At 53.4% G+C, this 17,967-nt stretch overlaps 2 protein-coding genes across 2 annotated transcripts; both read left to right on the forward strand.

Annotated features, from left to right (window-relative positions):
- Positions 1-10,985: 10,985 nt before the first annotated feature.
- CTRU02_202537 (uncharacterized protein) lies at positions 10,986-11,144 on the forward strand (the record flags this gene model as incomplete). The annotated part of the gene is made up of 1 exon (XM_036719951.1): positions 10,986-11,144. One exon carries the CDS (start codon positions 10,986-10,988, stop codon positions 11,142-11,144), a length of 159 nt encoding a protein of 52 aa, XP_036588653.1.
- Positions 11,145-13,009: 1,865 nt separating this feature from the next.
- Positions 13,010-16,247, forward strand: CTRU02_202538 (uncharacterized protein; the record flags this gene model as incomplete). Its single annotated transcript, XM_036719952.1, has 3 exons — positions 13,010-13,659; positions 13,770-13,777; positions 15,013-16,247. The coding sequence occupies 3 exons, from the start codon at positions 13,010-13,012 to the stop codon at positions 16,245-16,247; spliced, it is 1,893 nt and encodes a 630-aa protein (XP_036588654.1).
- Positions 16,248-17,967: the final 1,720 nt, after the last annotated feature.

The raw sequence follows: 17,967 nt of genomic DNA on the forward strand, positions 1-17,967 counted from the left end.
GGGTAGGGGAAGAGTCGAGAAGCCAGGGCGAAATGGTTACGGTACGCTGAAGCTCTTGAGGAACAAGGCGAGACTGCTGTCGAGGAAAAAATAAATAAAGATAAAATAAAAACAAAGGCAGAAAAAAAGGTTCCGGGGGCCGTTGCAGCTACCCGCCCTCGTCATCCCCCGGTGGGCCCTTCCGAATTGGAGATGGAAAGGTGGGCGTCCTGATTCAATTGGCCAAGCCCCATCTAGTTGCCAGATTTGGAAGCCATACATTTTCAGTTCAGGTCCTTACTTGCCAGCTTGCCTACCACGGCAAGTCATCTATACCACTTGGGATATTTGTCCGCCGATGCGTTGGCTATCATCTAATAAACATAACCCTTGGTCGGAATGAGTTACTTGTTAAGAAATATTTCGATACTGCGCCACCAATACTAATCAAGAAAATAAAATAATATTGACCAGGCAGGTCTCGCCTTCTTGACTCGAAAACGCAAGACACAGACAGGGTACCTTAGATAAGCAGGCGCAGTAGGAAAAAACCACCAAGAGTTGCCCTGCTCTCCGACGGTCGTTTCTGTATCTGTATTGGGTCCTGCCCCAGATCGTATTCCATTGATTGCCTCATCATCTCCATCTGGCCCAAACTTCCTCTTGGAAGCTTGGCCTGGGCAGCTGGATGGATACAAGCCCACGTTTGTCCGATGCCAGTCACCCCGCCTCTCTCACCGAAACAACTGGAGCCATCATCATCACCCATATCCACCGCAATCCGCCCCGATATTGTCCACAGCGGGCTTCGCCTTCCGAATAACCTCGTCTGCGCTGTGCGTATGAGATTATCAATAGATTTGTTCTCCGGCACTAAACACCAGCCAGCCATAGCTGTGGTGACGGTCTAACAGTTTAGATTTTGTCAAGAACAGGAGTTCAGACCATGTGCCACACACAATCACCATGCTCATACTATCTCGGCTTCGGCCTTGTTGATTTTCATTGGTAAATATTTCTTTACCACTCAACATAGCTTGTGGCACTTTTCTGCTGCGTTATCACGTTATTTCTTCATTTTTCGCCCACTGAAGCCATAAATCAGATCCTGCATCTAAGCAATATCTCGCCACTAGTTGTCAATTCTTTTTCTCTTCTTGGCCGACACCAGCTATTGGGTGGACATCACCTCTACTATCGCCATGTTGAAAGGCTGGACTAGGCCGTCGGTGGTGGACACTGGCGGCACTTCCGGCCGATGACTGCGCCTCGTCTGACAAGGACCAATGCCTTGATGTTGCACATGGGCCGCTCGGAAAAAGACAAAAGGAAAAAAAAAAAGGCCAAAAAACCTCCGGACGGAGCAAACAAGCAACCAAGTACCCAGTCGGGGCTTCCGGCATGTTTTGCACTTTTCTTCCGCACCGCATTGAACCCGCCAAATCTGAGCTTAACTTCCTGTCAGGATGTTGAGTCAGTATTCGTGACCTCGAGGCTTGAGCGACCTTTCCAGTGCACTCCACGACGGCTTTCCCCTGAGATATATTAATTCAAATTAGCCACACAGCTCGATCCATGGCAGCTAGCCAGGTTGCCTGCTGGGTTGGCGACAACCTCTTTCTTCAACAACGTTACAGTGACCCGTGCCCAAACAACCTGCAGCTTGACGAACGTGCCAGGAGCTGCCCTGCCCTGCACCCCTACCCTCCGACTCCCCACCCGAGCTTGGTCGAAAGGGGGGAGTGAAGGGAGACGGGGAGGGGTGCCTTGATCTGTAAAACAAGAACAAAATGGAGAGCCCATGGCCATCCCACTAACCCGCCTGTGAGAACAGGAGCCATTCTACGGATACTACCTGGTAGGCGGCAGCACCGTGACCGAGAGATATCCACAGCCCACACGGCTACTCAACTCACACACCCCCTCGTCACCCCAGAGTTTTTTTTTATTCGTGGCTGGTACGTGAAGTCTACACGCACACCCCGTCGTCGACTCTCGAAGCCCATGGCCTACATTGTCCCTAATATGCTCAGCTTGAGAGGATGAGGAAACAAGCACAGTTCGGTCAATTTGGCCCATCCTTACAGTTATGAAAAGGGAAAAAAAGAGGGTTCCGACGACACATGCGTCAGACTTTTAGACGACCCAGCCGCATTGACTACAGGCAATGGATCATCGCAGTGACACCTGTCGCGGAAAGCCCGCTGAGACATATATCGACTCGAATTTGAGACACCGTTAGCCCGTCCCTTTCCTCGCTCAAGATCAACATTGGACCCCTCGATATTTCCAAGCACACCGGAAGATCCTGTGTACTGGGCACCTGGGATAGCAGCGGTGGCCCCATGTTGTACTTGGCACGAAAGCCAAATCCTCGAATAGCCTGTGACATAGCCAAACTGCGACATATGCTGCGGCAGGGAGAAGCTCAACGTAAGCCAACCCTGCTTGCGAGATTTAGACTACGCTACGTGGATGGAGTATACGGGGAACAACAGTAGATCAAACAGCTTCGGTGACTTCGGATGAGTAGCATTGCACTCATCTTCTATGCTGGGGGCGACACAGGTCTTGCGCTTAGCAACGATCGACTTGCACAGAGACGCTCCCCTTGGACCAATTTGCCTGAATTGGTCCACTTATGTCACCATGGCCCGAGTCGAACAGCGCTGTTCTGGATGCTGAAAAGATTGGCCTCCGTGATCCAGCTGCATTTGGAAGGAATCAAGGATTTCTTTGTGGATGAGCATGATCAGACGAATACCCACGACCAACCGTGGAGGCCATATCTGCCGGGGTCAGGGTGGAAAATGCCTTCTGTGGCGGTTGGCGGCGCGAATGACAGGGGCCTAGGCGCCCAGCGGTCCAGTATTTGCCCTGAACTCAGATATCTGTTATCTGAGCGGCCTGCAGGTCGCCTGGAGTCGCGAAGTCCATTAAGCTCCGGTGGCATAATTTGCTCGAGCAACGGTACGAGACAGGAAAAAAAAAAAGATTGATGGGAGCGTGACCTTCACCCGAGATGAGAACAAGCGTATGTGGCTGGGACTCGACCTGGCACCTTCGAAATTGGTTCAAGGAATGATGGGAACCTGAGCTGCAGTACAAGGAACGATCACTTACCACAGTGACGTGACAGCCGCTTGTATCTGCGTCTTGTCACTACAGGCTAGTACTACATTGGCAATTTCATGGGCTGGTTCGATACCGAGTGGCTTTTGTGAGCCCCACACCGGCCTGGTCGTCAGCGTGGCACAAAGTAATAGAACCCTGTCTTCAGGCTTCCCGACTTCCGGCCAAGTCGCCATTGACGAAGCCAATCTAAACGGGCTACCTGGAACTCATTTCGCAGTGGAACAACAGCCATGGTCGCTTGTGGGACGCGTTTAATCAGTACTCAGTCCAGCTAGGAACTTGCCCGCAAGATCATGTCACCTGCTGAGGCGCCGAGACCATCAGTCCAATGTCCGCGCAGGCAGGCAGGCATATGGGGTTTAACCACATGCCTACGGTATCAATTGAGCAAGCCCATTTAACGCAGGAACGGGTTCTTCAGATGAACGATACAACGAGTGGAGCTGTGACAGCAAGCCTGCGGCATAATATAGCATCGGCATAACAATGCCGCATGGCAACAGCAAACATGTCTCTAACACAACTTGCACGACTTTTGCGGGGTCTTGACAACTTGGCAAGGGGTTCGAGACGCAATTAAGCCGATCATATTATTGACGATTGAGCCCTACGGAATGCCGCTCCAATTCCCATTAGGAACAAAGATTGGCAGTCTTAACTGCTACGGGCTGAGGCAGCTGGTGGGCTGCGCTCTGGAATTCAATTGGAAGCTTAGTGTCTCAAGCCACAGCTGTGGATGATGGTTTTCTCAACAGCACACACAGATATTTTCGCAACGTCTCCAATCACACGGATAATCTGAAGCCAAAGACAGCCACTGGTCCCACCACGGGGTAACCCGGGAAGGGGCCACTGCTGACCCTGGAAAGAGGCTCGCTTATTTCCCGTGAACGATTGTCAATCAAGATAAAGTCAGATGAACTGGCAACGCTGCTTTAATGGCGGCAACTTGACGCACATCTTTAGCCTTGGCAGGGCTCTCTGATTCCAATGGCATGCCCCCAAAAAGAAAAGAAAAAGAGAGAGTCAGTAAAAGGATAAAGTGACGGTAACTAAAGAGAGGTGATGGAATATTCTGGTACCTGTAGTTCCAAGCTTGTGGGTCAAGAACGAGGCAACCGCACGGCTAAATAGGCCTGGACAAGCGGGCGGACAGAACGCATCTGGACGGTCTAGTCATCGGTCGGTCATCTCAGAAACCATGCGTTAGAGCCCATGTTCGGGATGGCACAGTCGCATCAACCCATCTGGAAAAAAAAGCGAGGGGGCAGACCTTGCCTGCGGACCAGGCCGTTATCTTGTTGGTGGATTTAAAACTGATTCTGGGCCCAGAGGTAGGCGTGTGTAAGTGATGGGGCCTGGAAGGGAGGGGCGGCGGCGGCTCTGATGACGCCGGCGAAAGAGTAATCGCAGACATTTCGTTGATATGACGGTGGACGGTGCCTGAGCCCGATCCCTGGGCACACACGCAGATGCTTGGGAATGACTATGGCGGATAGGAACCAATGAGCCAATGGCGGTTGCAAGAAATAGGACGAACGATGAGACGTGGGCAGCTAGAACGCGAGCGACTGATGCTGCAGCTGCAGCATGGACGCTTCGTCTCGCACCCCTCCCCCCTCCTCCCTCCCCATCCTCCAAATGGTGGTGGTGAGGTTTCCCTGCATGGGCATAGGGAATCGGTACTCATTCTGCCAGACCCTTGCCGAAACCATTTGTCCCAATTCGGGGCGTGACTTTTTAGAGGGCTGGGTGTTATGCGGACTGTAAACCTTGGATGGGTATCCCCATTGCAGTGCTTTCGCGATGCCGGCACTTTTTGATTACTTACTCCGCTGCGCGGTATTGCGGCTTACTGTATACAACGGGTCTCAGACCCTCCGTTGACTGGGAAAGTCCCGGCACCAGACAGTATCGCGGAGAGTTTCGAGCAAGCAGGAGTCATGATGCTGCAGTTAACGACGAAGGAAATGATAGGCCTGCTAAGGACTGCAGGTTTGCTTGCGGACCCGGGTTCCCCAAGAGGAGGGCCGGAGCCAGGCCACCATCATGGCAGGTCAGTCGGCAAGGCAGACCGAGACGAGAGTGACCAACCAAGATTCATTCTGTAAAAGTGTAAAGGGGAAGTACAAAATGTGAGGACGCGAGAAGCGGGAAGGCGACGAACCACACGAAGCGGAGGCATCGGCAGAAACAGAAGTTGCAGCGAAGCCACGAGGAGATACTGTGCAAAGCCACCTGAAGTTCGCAGCTAGCCCTGGTCCTGTTAATGGTAGTAGGAGGGGAGAGGATTGGTGAGGGGGGCCGCGTGAGGGGACACACCACCACACGCACCCACATGCAGACATTGGGGGTGGTGGTAGGTCCAGCTGCAGCCAATTTGCCATTGTGTTCGGCGACGTCTTACCGACTTACAACGACCAAAGATAAAAGAGAAAAAAAAAAAAAAAAGGGCAATGGTTTCAATCATATTGTAAGCGGCTTCTCTAATGAGCAGCGAGTCGACAATAGCCAGACATTGCTGCACCTTTGCAAGCTTTACACGCCGCCTCGGACTGTCAATGTGCAGATGGATACCGCATTTACTATATGTATGTATGAGGGGCGGGATGCGGGCCCCCCAAACGACAAAGGTGCTAGCTACTAGCACAGAGATCTCAAGCACCTGAGCGTGCCGGTATCATGTACTGGGCGACGATGGCATCGAACTCGGCGCCTAGTACCTGTCTAGTCTCCCAGCCCAAAGTATGCCAGCCCGAGTTGGGTGGTTCCCGCATAACGTGGGGCGCGGTGTGATGCTTTGGCAAGCACTAAGGCAAATTGATGGATGACTGGAGATTGGAATGGCATATTCAACACCTTGCCTTCAGGTCATTGGTACTGGGTGATATTGAAGATGACCAGGGGGTTGGGTTTTGGGGAAGGAGTTGGTTTTTTTTTTTTTTTTCTTGTGGTGGTGGCGGCGTCTCCCCGTTTCTTTCCCTCTGACTGTCCCAGTCCCAGTTTTTTTTCTCTCTACATCTCATCTTCTCTTATTCCGCTTGTGGATTTACGGGTCAGACTAGGACAGGTCACAAGGTACGGATAATAGAAGGGAGATTCTAAACGGTGGCTGCGGACTATGTGGTTTACAGGCGAGGGTGTGCCATACGGGCTCATTTCGCCGGGGACGGCTCAACTGAAGGTGAAATGGTGCGATTCATGACTGGCAAGTGCTGCTGGCTGGGGGTGGATATCCTACTTCCTGAGCAAGTGGCCTAGTGGACTACTACTGATTGGGGGCGACGACTGGACCTTGCCAGGCACGGCTCCATGCCTTTTGAATTATCCCGCATGTCGAATGAGAAGCGAGGGGGCCCATTGCAGGTCTCGTCGTAGACGGAATGAGATGGAAGAGGTAGGTGACAAGAAAGAAACGTCGAGAAAGTTGCAGGCAACTTCGAGGGCAAACCACACCTAAATTTCAGGATGTCCTGGGTCCGGATACCGATGTACTTTGTACACGAGAACGCCTTCTCCCATGGCAGTGTAATTGAACAAGAAGCACAACAACAACAACTACAACTAAGACAACAACAGCAGCAGCAGCAGCAGCAGAAATAACAACCCGATAAATGAAAAGTTGGGTTGTCTGGTTTCTATGGCCTTCTCATTCATCCCCCCCTCTCAACAGTTTCCCAGGATTCGACATGTTACCACTATCCACCCTTAGCTCAGTGGTGGTTGCAATTCACGAATTACACGGCGCGGCTGGACTCTAACAATGTGGTGCGGGTTGGTCACTTCCTTCTCGGGCGAGGTGCCTTAGTCAACGCCCCAAAACCCCAGTCCCGGTGCCAGGTAAGGGTGGGAGCATGGTGTGCCTGATATTGGAGAAGGAAGGAGGGGAGAGAAGAAAAAAGGAAAAAAAAAAAAAAAAAAAAAAAAGGCAGTTACCCGTGCAGTCGTGAAGGTGTCCTGGGTTCTTGTTGCCCAGATAGGACTGGGACAGGAAGGGAAAAAAAACAAGCCTAGCCAACCAGCAAACCAGGTCAAGGTGGCCCTCGGGGGAAGTGAGGCAAGGAACCTGCCGGATAAGATGGGTAAATGAATACGTACCGTATCATCCCCACTCTTCCATTTTTCTTTCTTTTTCTTTTCCTTCTTGCAGGCAGCTTCGGCACGGGGTGTCCTTGACATGCTTGCCTGCCTGCACTTGCACTGCATTTTGGGGAGGAAACTGGCACTACTCATTAGAGTAGGTGCAATAGCAGTGGTATTCCTTGGGTAAGGGAAGGTTGATGGCACACCGGTTGATTAACCGCACTCTCTAATTTTATTCTCTCTCCTCTCTCTCTCTCTCTCTCTCTCTTCCTCCGTGTCATCCGCCCAGCTGATACTGCCCGGTGCCAGTTTCGACGCAGACATTGCTTCTCAAGGTACACACACACACATATGCACACATACTACATACCAGACATATCAGGCATACCAAACATGCCCTCGCATCACACACACGCACACACACACACACACACAATATACACACGTCTCCCGTCTTCTCCACATATTTCCGTGATTCGACACCGAGGTCACGAGGTCCCGCCATATAGCAACACAAAGACCAGCCGAGGTTTGACGATCTTTTACATAAGCCTGTGTCGGCTATATGCGCTGCTCTTTATTTATCGGAATTTTCTCCGGGACTCGGCCCTCAAGACAGGCGGATAGACAGATGGACATGCGGATCTCTGTACAAAGGGTACCACTACGGAACCCGAGGCCCCAGGTACTTTACCCTACAATGGAATGGCCGCCGTACCTCTATGTAGCCTTCCAATTCCCACCGTACCTTAGCTCCCTCCTTCCCAGGTACCGATGCGAAGGGGACAAGGGGTGTGGTTGTCTCTACCGACTTGGTGCACCTCACTACGCAGAAACTAAGCGTTAACCTAGGCGCTGATGTCCAACGGCCATCCAAGGCCCAAGACTTGTCTCGACCCGACTCAGAATCGGGCTGTCTCCATTCAAAATCTCGGCCTCGCTGCGTGCACGTCCTCCACCCGTGGCCTTCGGCCCTTGATCAAGGCCGCTATTATGGTCAAAGTTGAAACCCACAGTCCACAATGTCGCGCAAGCACGCACCCTCGCTCGCTCGCTCGCACTTTGAGCAGCCCGCAATTCATCAAGTCAAGCCCCAACCAGCCCGTGTCCGGGATGAAAGGTGGAGGGCGGCAACGGTGACGGAGCCCAGCTGGCTATTCCAGGTTCTTCGCCAACGGCCGTTGACCCTGGTCCATGTCGACCTCTTGTCTCCTCTTTCTTTCCGTCTCCCTCTCCATCTCCAAGGCCAGCTCCAGGGCCATTAGCTCCATTTCCGTCTCTGTCCCCATTTCTCATCCCATCTCAGCCCCCCAGTCCCCCGCTCGTTTGTTCGCCTTGCCCGGCCGGCTTGCCCGTCAGCCACAATTTGGCCACCGTTCATTTAGCTGACCTTCATCTTGAACAACGGCTAGGCACAAGAAGGGCTACCCATGAACAGCGGCTGACAGGCGTCAGGGAAGCCAGGCACATGCTGGTTTTTTTTTTTCTTCCTCTAGTACCATCCACCCCTTCGCCGACCCGTCCACTCAAGCCCGTGGCTCAAGCCCGAGCACATGGCTCTTGATGTTGTCACACGGATGGGACCTTTGAAGCTCGGGACACGTTCATACCGAAAACGAAGAATCGAGTAGGCTGCGTCAAGCTTGGGTTACAGCCTGTCGAACCCCATTCAGTTGACATGTCTCCTTCACCCTACCACTGTGCAGCCAGCATTGCAGCGACAGCGCCAGCATACGCGCCCGCCCGGCCTGAATGTGCCGTGCCTCACACTTCTAGACACCTTAACTGGAAGGCAAATCAGCAACGTACTTGTGAGAAGACAGCTTTCGGACCAAGTATTTGGTGTTGAGCCGTCTTTCGTCATGCAGCATGGCTGTCAAAATCCGACATCAAGATAAATGACCGACCCGTTCGTATCGACACCCGGCGCCGGCCTGGCATCCTACTTGACATGTCATCCAGGTTGACGCCCACAGTTACATGCGCCTCCATCTCCCGACTATGCGCTAGGGCGCAACGTGCCGCTTACCTTTGGCAAGGTACCGTGCCACCATCACCCCTCTAAGACACCCCTCCTTGCCCAGGCTACCTTAATCGTGCATCTGTGTCTCTCGTTGCATCGAAATCCCATACAGTAGTCATCCGAGACAAGACACACGCATATCCGCAAATCGAGACACGCCCCGAACCCTCCAGGATCGCCGGAGGCCAAGCCAGGGACATGGGAAGATTGCAGAATCTCAAGGCCGGGCAGTAATTGACCTAGGGGTATCTATCAATAGATGAGGATGGCCTTTGTTGTTGGTCTTATGTGCTCAGGTCAGGGCCGTCATCGATTCAAATAAAGATGAACAATAAAAGCCAAAGCATTGACACCTCCCAAAGTACGTCCAGCATCTCCTCCCCCGTCTCTCTTGTTGCTGACCTGGTACCTACTACATATCAAGCTAAGCAACCTGCGTAGCCGTCCGTATCTGGCCTTACGACATTGGCTAGGGGTATATACGTACGGGGCCAGCAAAGTACTGACTACCTACCCAATGCCTGCCCTGCTCACCATAGCTATCCGTCCATACCCTGGCTCAAGTATCCGTAACTACTGCGTACGCATACGGATCCCTTGCCTCTTGTCCCATTTTCTTCCCATCCCATTTCGTTCTTCCATATTCCATCTTATCCCAAACATCAGTCTACGGGAGTCTTGATTTTGATTTTGATTTTTTTTTATCCTTCAGACAGCCCGTGTGTTGATTTGCAAATGTCCCCTTTTCATCCAATGCCACCATCTCAAACCCGTCATCTCATCTCTCTGTTGCGCTCGCAGGTCGATCCCTCCGCTCGCCTCTCCACACATCCCACAACCTTCTTTCGACCCCACTGGGCCTGATTCGCTCACGCCCTCTCCCCCTTCCTTTGCCATCTTTTTTATTTTCTTCCACATCTGCCCCCATGCGTGGCCCCCGTGGTCCTCGTTCTATGCACCCACGTTCACTCATTCTGCCTCCTTCCCTTCCCTGGACGGGACCCTGAACCACAACTAGAATCAGCGTCAGCAGCGGCAGCAGCAGCAGCAGCAGCAGCAATTGTTACCACTAGCAGCACAAAGATTGGCAGCAGCACTCTACGTGCCCTCGCTGTTGGCTCGAGCATCAAACACTCCTGTTATGCTCCACGCAGCTACGTAGTTCGCTCTGACAGTCGTACTACGACTGCTAAGTACACCCTAAGCTCTGGGTGTACCTCGCTGACAGGTGCCAATCGTCTGGTTCTTGTTCAAGGTTGTCTTGCCGCCACCACCACCTGTTGTCCTAATTTTTACGTTCAGAGCAGCGCGAAATAGCGTTCCTTAGTCGTTGGCTTCCCCCTCTCACAGACTCCATATTTTCCAAGCCTCTTTTCGACGCCCACGGTGTCTGCCGTTAGCTCTTCTTCGACAAACGCCATTATGTTAATCTTGTATAACCTGCCCCCCCTCTGCAGCTACCTGTCTTGATCCCAGCTTGGTTCTCTGCATCCTCTTCTAGTGCATCCGTACCTGTCTGTATCTACCTGCCTACCTAGCTAGCAGCTACCTGTCCTGCTTTAGCTAAACTTGCCGTCCTGCGCCGTTCTGGCGTGCCGTGAAATGCACACCCCGGGGGTTGGTCTGTTATTCATACATCCGTCCCATTGCATCCCATTCATCCCATCCATCCCATCCATCCCAGGCGTCCTGTCCTGCTGTCGCCCATCCATCCATCCCTCCGGCCAGCCAGTGGCCTTTTCCCTCCTTCCTGGCTCCCGGCTACATGTACATACCCATCCTGCCATCTGCCATCTGCTACCGGATCCGACTTTCGAGACAACGTGCACCCCTCCCTGCCCACTCCCACCTGAACCATCCCTCCTTCGCCTCCCCAATCAAATTTGGCACTCTGCACTCTGCACGCCCGCTAATGGGCTGCTGAGCTCTCGCAACCTCAGAGGACTAACTGATGGTATTTATCTTGTTTTTATTTTATTTAACATTTTTCTTTCTTTTTATTCCATTTAGTGTTTGATGCTGTCTCTTTCCATTGGATCAGTCACACACGAGCGCGGTCCCGCCCGTCATCTACCTTGATCTTACCGACGCAGCTTGCCTTTACTTTTTCCATCAACCATGCACCTTCAGATGATGTACTTCTCTCCCGTTCACTGACTCTTGTCTCCCCCACTGTCTTATTACGTTGTGGCTTCATACGGGTCTGCTTAATCTCATCCAGGAACACTCAGACCCAGCGCTACCATCGCTACCGTGTACCAAACTCACATTGCACACGCCTCCCACACACCAGACAGACAGACCACTGCATATTGCTTGTCGTTCGTCGTGTTCCCGCTCCCCTATACGGTTTCTTTACCGACAACTGCGGGTTGCCAGCTCCCACTTCCACTACCACCCGCTGTCTGTCCCGCCCACAGACCGCAAACCAATTCACACAGACTAGACACACACACACACACACACACACACACACACACACACACGTACACCCTGACACCATTGTCGCTCCTCTCATTCACTCGCACACACACACAGACGCGCGGAGAATTGTCGTTAGGCAGGGGATCGCGATGGCATAGCCCTCTACCCTTGATTAGCAGCCACTCTAAAGACGTGGACCGGGGCCTTCCCTGGGCTACCTGTCCCTCGACCAGATCAACCCTGAACCACCCTAGCTTCATCTCAATTGCCCCCCCTCCTCGCAGGCCCAGTACACCAGTCTCCAGTCGCACAAAAACCGACCGGGAGCCACCGATCGACTGCTCCCAAAAAAAAAGTCTACGGGCCCTTCTCCAACATCCAGCCCTCGACAAATAACGCTCACTCTTCACTCCGGCCACCGGCAAAGAGAGACAAAAAGAGAATCTCGGAGCGGGACAGACTTAACTTGTCTCTTCCTCCCTCTCTTTTTCTATAGCTTCTTCAGCACACACCCCTCTCACTCTCTCTTCCCCTCTCTCTTCCTCTTCCTCTCACCCTCGCTCTCTCTCATCCACCCAACTCCAACGACGACTGAACCTACTTGGCCGCCGGTCCCAAGTATCCCCATCCATCCAGGCAACCTACCTCCGCATCCCGTGCCTGAGGGTCCCCGCCGTGGTACCTCCTGCAGCCGCCCGCATCACCATCTCTTTCGACGAACCACCAACATCGCCGCAAGGTAGCTTGATTGGAGCTCGAAAGACTGTTGTTGTGCGAGTATCGCTCTGCAGCATCGCCATCGTCTCACCGCAACAAGCAGCTGCAGCTCCTTTCGCCTGTCTTTTTCTAGACCGTCGATTTGACATACTCTGTGTCTGTCAACGACTCGCACACAGTTTCTACCAGGACTTTTAAACCCTGAGTGAACTTCTCTCCCATTTGTGAGGTTCGTCTCTGGTTCAGAATCACAGGGTCTTTTTTTTCTTGTCTCCTCCTTTCATTCTCAAATATTCGTTTTGTGCCCAGTTGAGTCTGGTTCTTGGTATCTGTCGCAAATACAGATCACTAGCATCAGCCATCTCGACGCCGGTGTTCTTCTCGCATTACACCAAGCAACAACGTTTCCCCCGCCAACAACCAGCAGAGGAAGCGTTCTCTTCAACGGAACACATCAGGGACCGAGGGCATATACTTGAGAATCTTCAACGTTATAGCTGCAACAGATCTACAGTGGTGGTAGCAGGTCCGGTCTTGCCTTGAGAAGGAAAGAAAGAACGGAAAGAGTCTGGGAAACGAGCCGTCGTCTGGAAGAAGACGTGGAGAGCTCTCGGACCAGACGCCCAGTCCAGCTACACCACAACATCCATGCAAGCCGTAAGCAGATATTGCGATACATCGTCTAACTCACTCGGCCAGCGCCGAGGCATATCCGACCTGGCGCGATTCGCCCTCGACCTGACCTGGGCAAACCCACAAAGAGCAGAGTCCGAGACTCCTGCTCGACCCCGAGCTTACCCTTCTCCGCCCATGTCAGGGTCTCCTCCCCTCCCACCCAAAACAAACCAAGAGGTTGGTGACAGAGGGCAGCCGCATGGAAGCTATCCGTCAACAAGCTCACAAGATGCCTATCGGGGAGGACCGCCACCGACGACTACACAGCAGGTCGACATCCGAGGACCACCGCCGCCGCAGCAGTCCTTGCCACCGCCCCCAACCCGACCGTATCATACCGAACAGCAGGACAGGATGGCCTACTCATATCCCCGCCCCGAGGACCACATGCGAAACCCGCCATCGGGATACGCCCATATGGCGAGCCAGGCCTTGCAACAGCGCCCGCCACCTTACATGCAAATGCCCGGTCCTCCGCCATCGCAACCATCTCAGCATAGCTATCCGGCATCGATGCCCCAGCCTCCCCAGGAGAGCGCTCCCTACACGTCCCCGAAGACCCAGCGAAAAACCAAGGGTCATGTGGCATCCGCCTGTGTGCCATGCAAAAGAGCCCATCTTCGGTAAGACGCCTATTTCTGTTTCTCTCCTTCCATCCCTAAGCCCCGCACGCCGCGAAGTAAAACGTTGCGCTGTAAAGTTGGTACGGTGACGCTAACATAATTTTCTCTAGATGTGACGGTATGTACGGCCCACGGCCATTGAATTTTCCTTTTCGTTTTCGTTTTGCTATTTTTCACCTTTTGTTTGGAATGGGGAAAGACGGAAGAAGAAGAAAAAAGAGGAGGGAACTTTCCCCCCTCGCCCAGGGATGCAACGTCGCGGCACTGTACCCCATGTGCATGTGCATGCGGCTGCGAATCGTTTGGGTTATTGGGGGTTGAGGAGACAATGGAATTGACATCACTACCTGTCGTGGTACTACGGGTGTCTTTTTTGAGGCCATTAACCTAGCAGTTGCCCTGAGCGTGCGACACCCGACACGGCGCAGGGATCAACCCCTCGACCTGAGACTGATCCTGAGGGGAAGATAATCCCGTTCGGGCGGATCATTCGCAGAAACTCGGATGGAAGTTGAGATGGTGGTTGCAGTACCATGGGATGGCGCAGACGTCAAGTTGAAGGCTGTTCCCCGTCTCGATCTAGTGGTGGCTGTCTGTCACCACGAACGGGGACGAAGAAGCACCTACATCATCACCATCAGTGTCATTGTCATCGACAACCCCATCGAGCAGCGCTGTGACCATCCTTCCGTCGGCCGGTCCCTATCATCCTGTTCCGTTCCAGCAGCGATCGGCCACCACCACCACCCCCGCGACTGGCCACTGTGGCTTTGTTCCTGGATGACCGTGGCCGGCACTTCGGCCCGGTAATTAGGAGAGGTTGGAGATTGGCGGGCGACAGCCGGGCCCCCCGGGAGCGACCCTCGAACTCCCGAATCTTGATTTATGGTTGGGGTCCGGGTGAACTCGCCAATCGCAGACCGGCAGGTTGTGTGTGGTTGCCATTAGAGTGTGGCATGTCTGAAACAGAAGCGGAGGAAACCTCCCCTTGGGAAAAGGAGTTCTCAGGCAGCCTTCAGCTGGGCCGATCTCTCTCATCAGTCTGGTTTGGATGTGGGATGATCCAAGTGGGTTGGACTAGCGTGTCATTGACGTGTCGGATGCGACGCAGAGCATGATGGAGGGGGACAACGTCGTTCTGCACCAGAAGTCTAAGCCACACGGCTCGACGAGCAAGCGCTCGCCGGGGAGCAAAACGTCATTTTGCTTCTGACTTGCAGCACCTCTTGTTGCACTCGCAACGACTGCTTTTTTCTTTTCTTTTTTTTTTTTTCTTTCTCTGTTTTCTTACTTGGTTTCTCGTTTACCTCAGGGTCCACCCGTGACGGCTTTGCTGACATGCGACAAATATAGCTCAGCGACCCTGCTCTCGCTGTACTAGCAACGGCAAGGAAGACGCCTGCATCGATGTGCAACACAAGAAGCGCGGCCGTCCAAGGCTGAGAGACGACCGAGAAGGCCGCTATGGCCCTTCCACATATCCGCATCCCCAGGATGCTGCAGCAGCAAGGAGGCCGTTGAGTCTGTACTCTTCTGGCGGTCCTATTTCAGGGTATGATGACCCCGTCCGCCATAGTCATTCATATCGCGTTCTAAAGTCTCAACCAAGCGAACCTCTGGCGCCCCGTTACCTTGAACGGGCCTCACCGGCCGATGCGAACCTCTACGCGCCTCCCTTGTCCTCTGCGACGGGCGCGCCTGAGCCCGTTGTGTTTCTGACGATGGATCTCGACATTGCACGCGCGTCTCAGACTTTCACAGACGCCGTCGGGATCCCAAATATCAGGGGTCGAAAACTGTTTGATATCGTGATGCCCTCAGATCGTGATAAGGTCCAGAACCATCAGCGACAGATGCAGGACGAGCGGGCGAGAAAGGATCCCGTTTATCTGCCCCCCATTTTCGGACAACACGAGCAGGAGCGTGTGTTCGAGTCGTTGCGCTTCGAGGCGGATGAGGTTTCGCGGTTCCAGCTGGATCGCCAAGACTTCTTCGTTTTCGCATCCAGTGACGGGCAACCGCGATCGTATTCCGTTCGGTTCGGCCTCGCGAAGCGGGAGTCGATTTACTTCATCGTCCTTCTTCTCAACGCCGCCCCCAGGTATCCTTACCCTTCTCCGTCGCCTCATGCCCGAGATATTCCCTACTCGTCATATCAACAGCAGCCGCAGCAGCAGCAGCAACAACAACAGCAGGCGTATGCGCAACATACACCCATTTCTGCGACGTTCGAGCCTACTCGAGCTCGCTATGGGGATAGCGCACTTGCGCCCCGTCCGTCGCCTGGTCATCCTCCACATATGAGTTCCGGCCTCAGTCCGGGCATCAGTCCCGGCATGCCATCATATGCGGCCTCGCCTAGTCGACCAGATTACGCTGTCGGCCCGTCGTCGTATCAGATCCCTCGCAGTGAACTACCGCCGACCAATCGGCCTCCGCAGCCCTCGTTCCAGCTCCCGCCTATCCGCGCCGGCCCCCACCAGCTTCCCCAGCCCGAGCCATCGTGGCAGAGGGATGAACGTTCCGGCCGCGTCGACATTGGCGGGCTGCTCGAAAAACCGGACCCGCAGCAGCGTCGTCCTCAATGAATGATGACTTGTCCTCCGCCTGAGCGGTTCGTTGTCGATAATGATTCGTTTCTTCGGCTCCGGTGACTTCTCCGTCGCATCATCGATCGGGGTTCTCTCGTCCGAGCTAATTCCCACCACCTTATTTGGTTCCGTTGGCGCCAATTTTGACCGTACGGGATGGGCGTTGTGCGTCCCCGTCTCTTGTATTTGTATCGAACCTTCTCTTCAACCTTTCAAGACCATCGTTCTGCTTTTTTCCCGGCGGCCGCGAGCCGTCATGAGATACCACTTGTACAAACACTTTTTTCTGCTCGGCCGCCGTTATACATATTGTTTGTTGTTTTTCCTTCCCGCTGTCCGCTGGGGCAGTGTGTGTGGCATCCGTCTGGGCGTTTATGCTTTTGAGTATCTGCTTCCGACTCTCTGGGCTGCCATTTATGCCTGCATCCGTTGTTGAAAAAACCTGGGAGAATGTAGGAATATTGGCCGTTGTCATTTATTTTTTTGTTCCAGGATGGTTGAAAATAGGAAGTGGGTGGGGGGTTAGTGGTGATATTGGGCGGTCATCATGCGTTGTGTTGTTGTTGTCTTATAGGTCCCAGAGCTGACCTCATCCTTTTTTTTTTTTTTTTAAACCCCTTGCTGAACAGAAGGATTCACCCGGTACGCGTTTTCTTGCCGGCTTGTCTAACATGGTTGATCTTCTCGTGCTGTCCCCGTTACTTGTCTTGTTTTTATGCCGCCGGAGTAACTCTTGAAAAAATTTGGCTTGTCTTTGTGATGGATGCTGTGTAATTGTCGTCGAATTATTGGCGCTGGGGCAATCTGATTTGATGTTGATGTACCGGGAGTCAGGCGTTTCTGGGGGTGGTGTCTGACTTTGTCTGCGATGCGTTGTTTTGGAAGAGAGACGGGGGAGAGTTGGAGGTCGAGCAAGCGGGCCGGAAGGTTGCGAGATGGGCGGGCTTTTTGACAGACACCGAACCTTTCCTTTCCCTTTACTTGATCATCCCAAGGACCGGCAATTGCGGAGCCCCCCCTCGGGAAGGGGGGGTCGGTGCGGCGGCGAGATACCCACAAACAAATTCGGCATGTCAACCCGGTGGCTGTCGGTGCATTTGCTCTCGCCCCCCTTCCCATCCCTGCTTCGCTGTGGAAGGATAACCCATGCCTTGGATCGATCAATGTCGAGTTCGGGAGTGGAAGTGTGGCGATAATGCAGTGCCTCACTGACGATCCATGGAGAAGGGTTGTTGGTTTGCGCAGAGAGCGGTGCGGGGGAGGGCCAAGATGAGAAGTAGTGCAAAGACCAGAGCAGGACAACATAACAGAGGATGGAAAAATAAACAGGAATAACTAATAGACCTGAGAGGACCGACGAGGGGGAAGACGAGAAGGGGGGAGAGGGGGGAGGGAGATGAGGAGGAAGGGAACGAGGAAGGGGAATGAAGAGAACATAAGAGAAGGAAAAGAGGAGAGGCTCCCAGCAGCTGCAATAGCAGGCCCGTAGATAATTTAAAGCACCCAGTTCATAAGACCGCAACGATTTCGGCCACTCACAAGTCGTCTCACGCCTTCTCTCCGCAGTTTGTCTGCAGTTAGGTCTGCACAACCGGCCATGCTATCCAGTCAGGCGCCCAGCCGGGCGGCCGGCGGATGCGGATGGATGCGTCTAATGTACTCCATAGCCATGCGTGCCCAATGCAAAGCTGCGCAAGGCTCCTCCTCTGGCATACTA

This window comes from Colletotrichum truncatum, assembly GCF_014235925.2.
Source record: "Colletotrichum truncatum strain CMES1059 chromosome Unknown Contig_0001, whole genome shotgun sequence".
Lineage (NCBI taxonomy): Eukaryota > Fungi > Ascomycota > Sordariomycetes > Glomerellales > Glomerellaceae > Colletotrichum > Colletotrichum truncatum.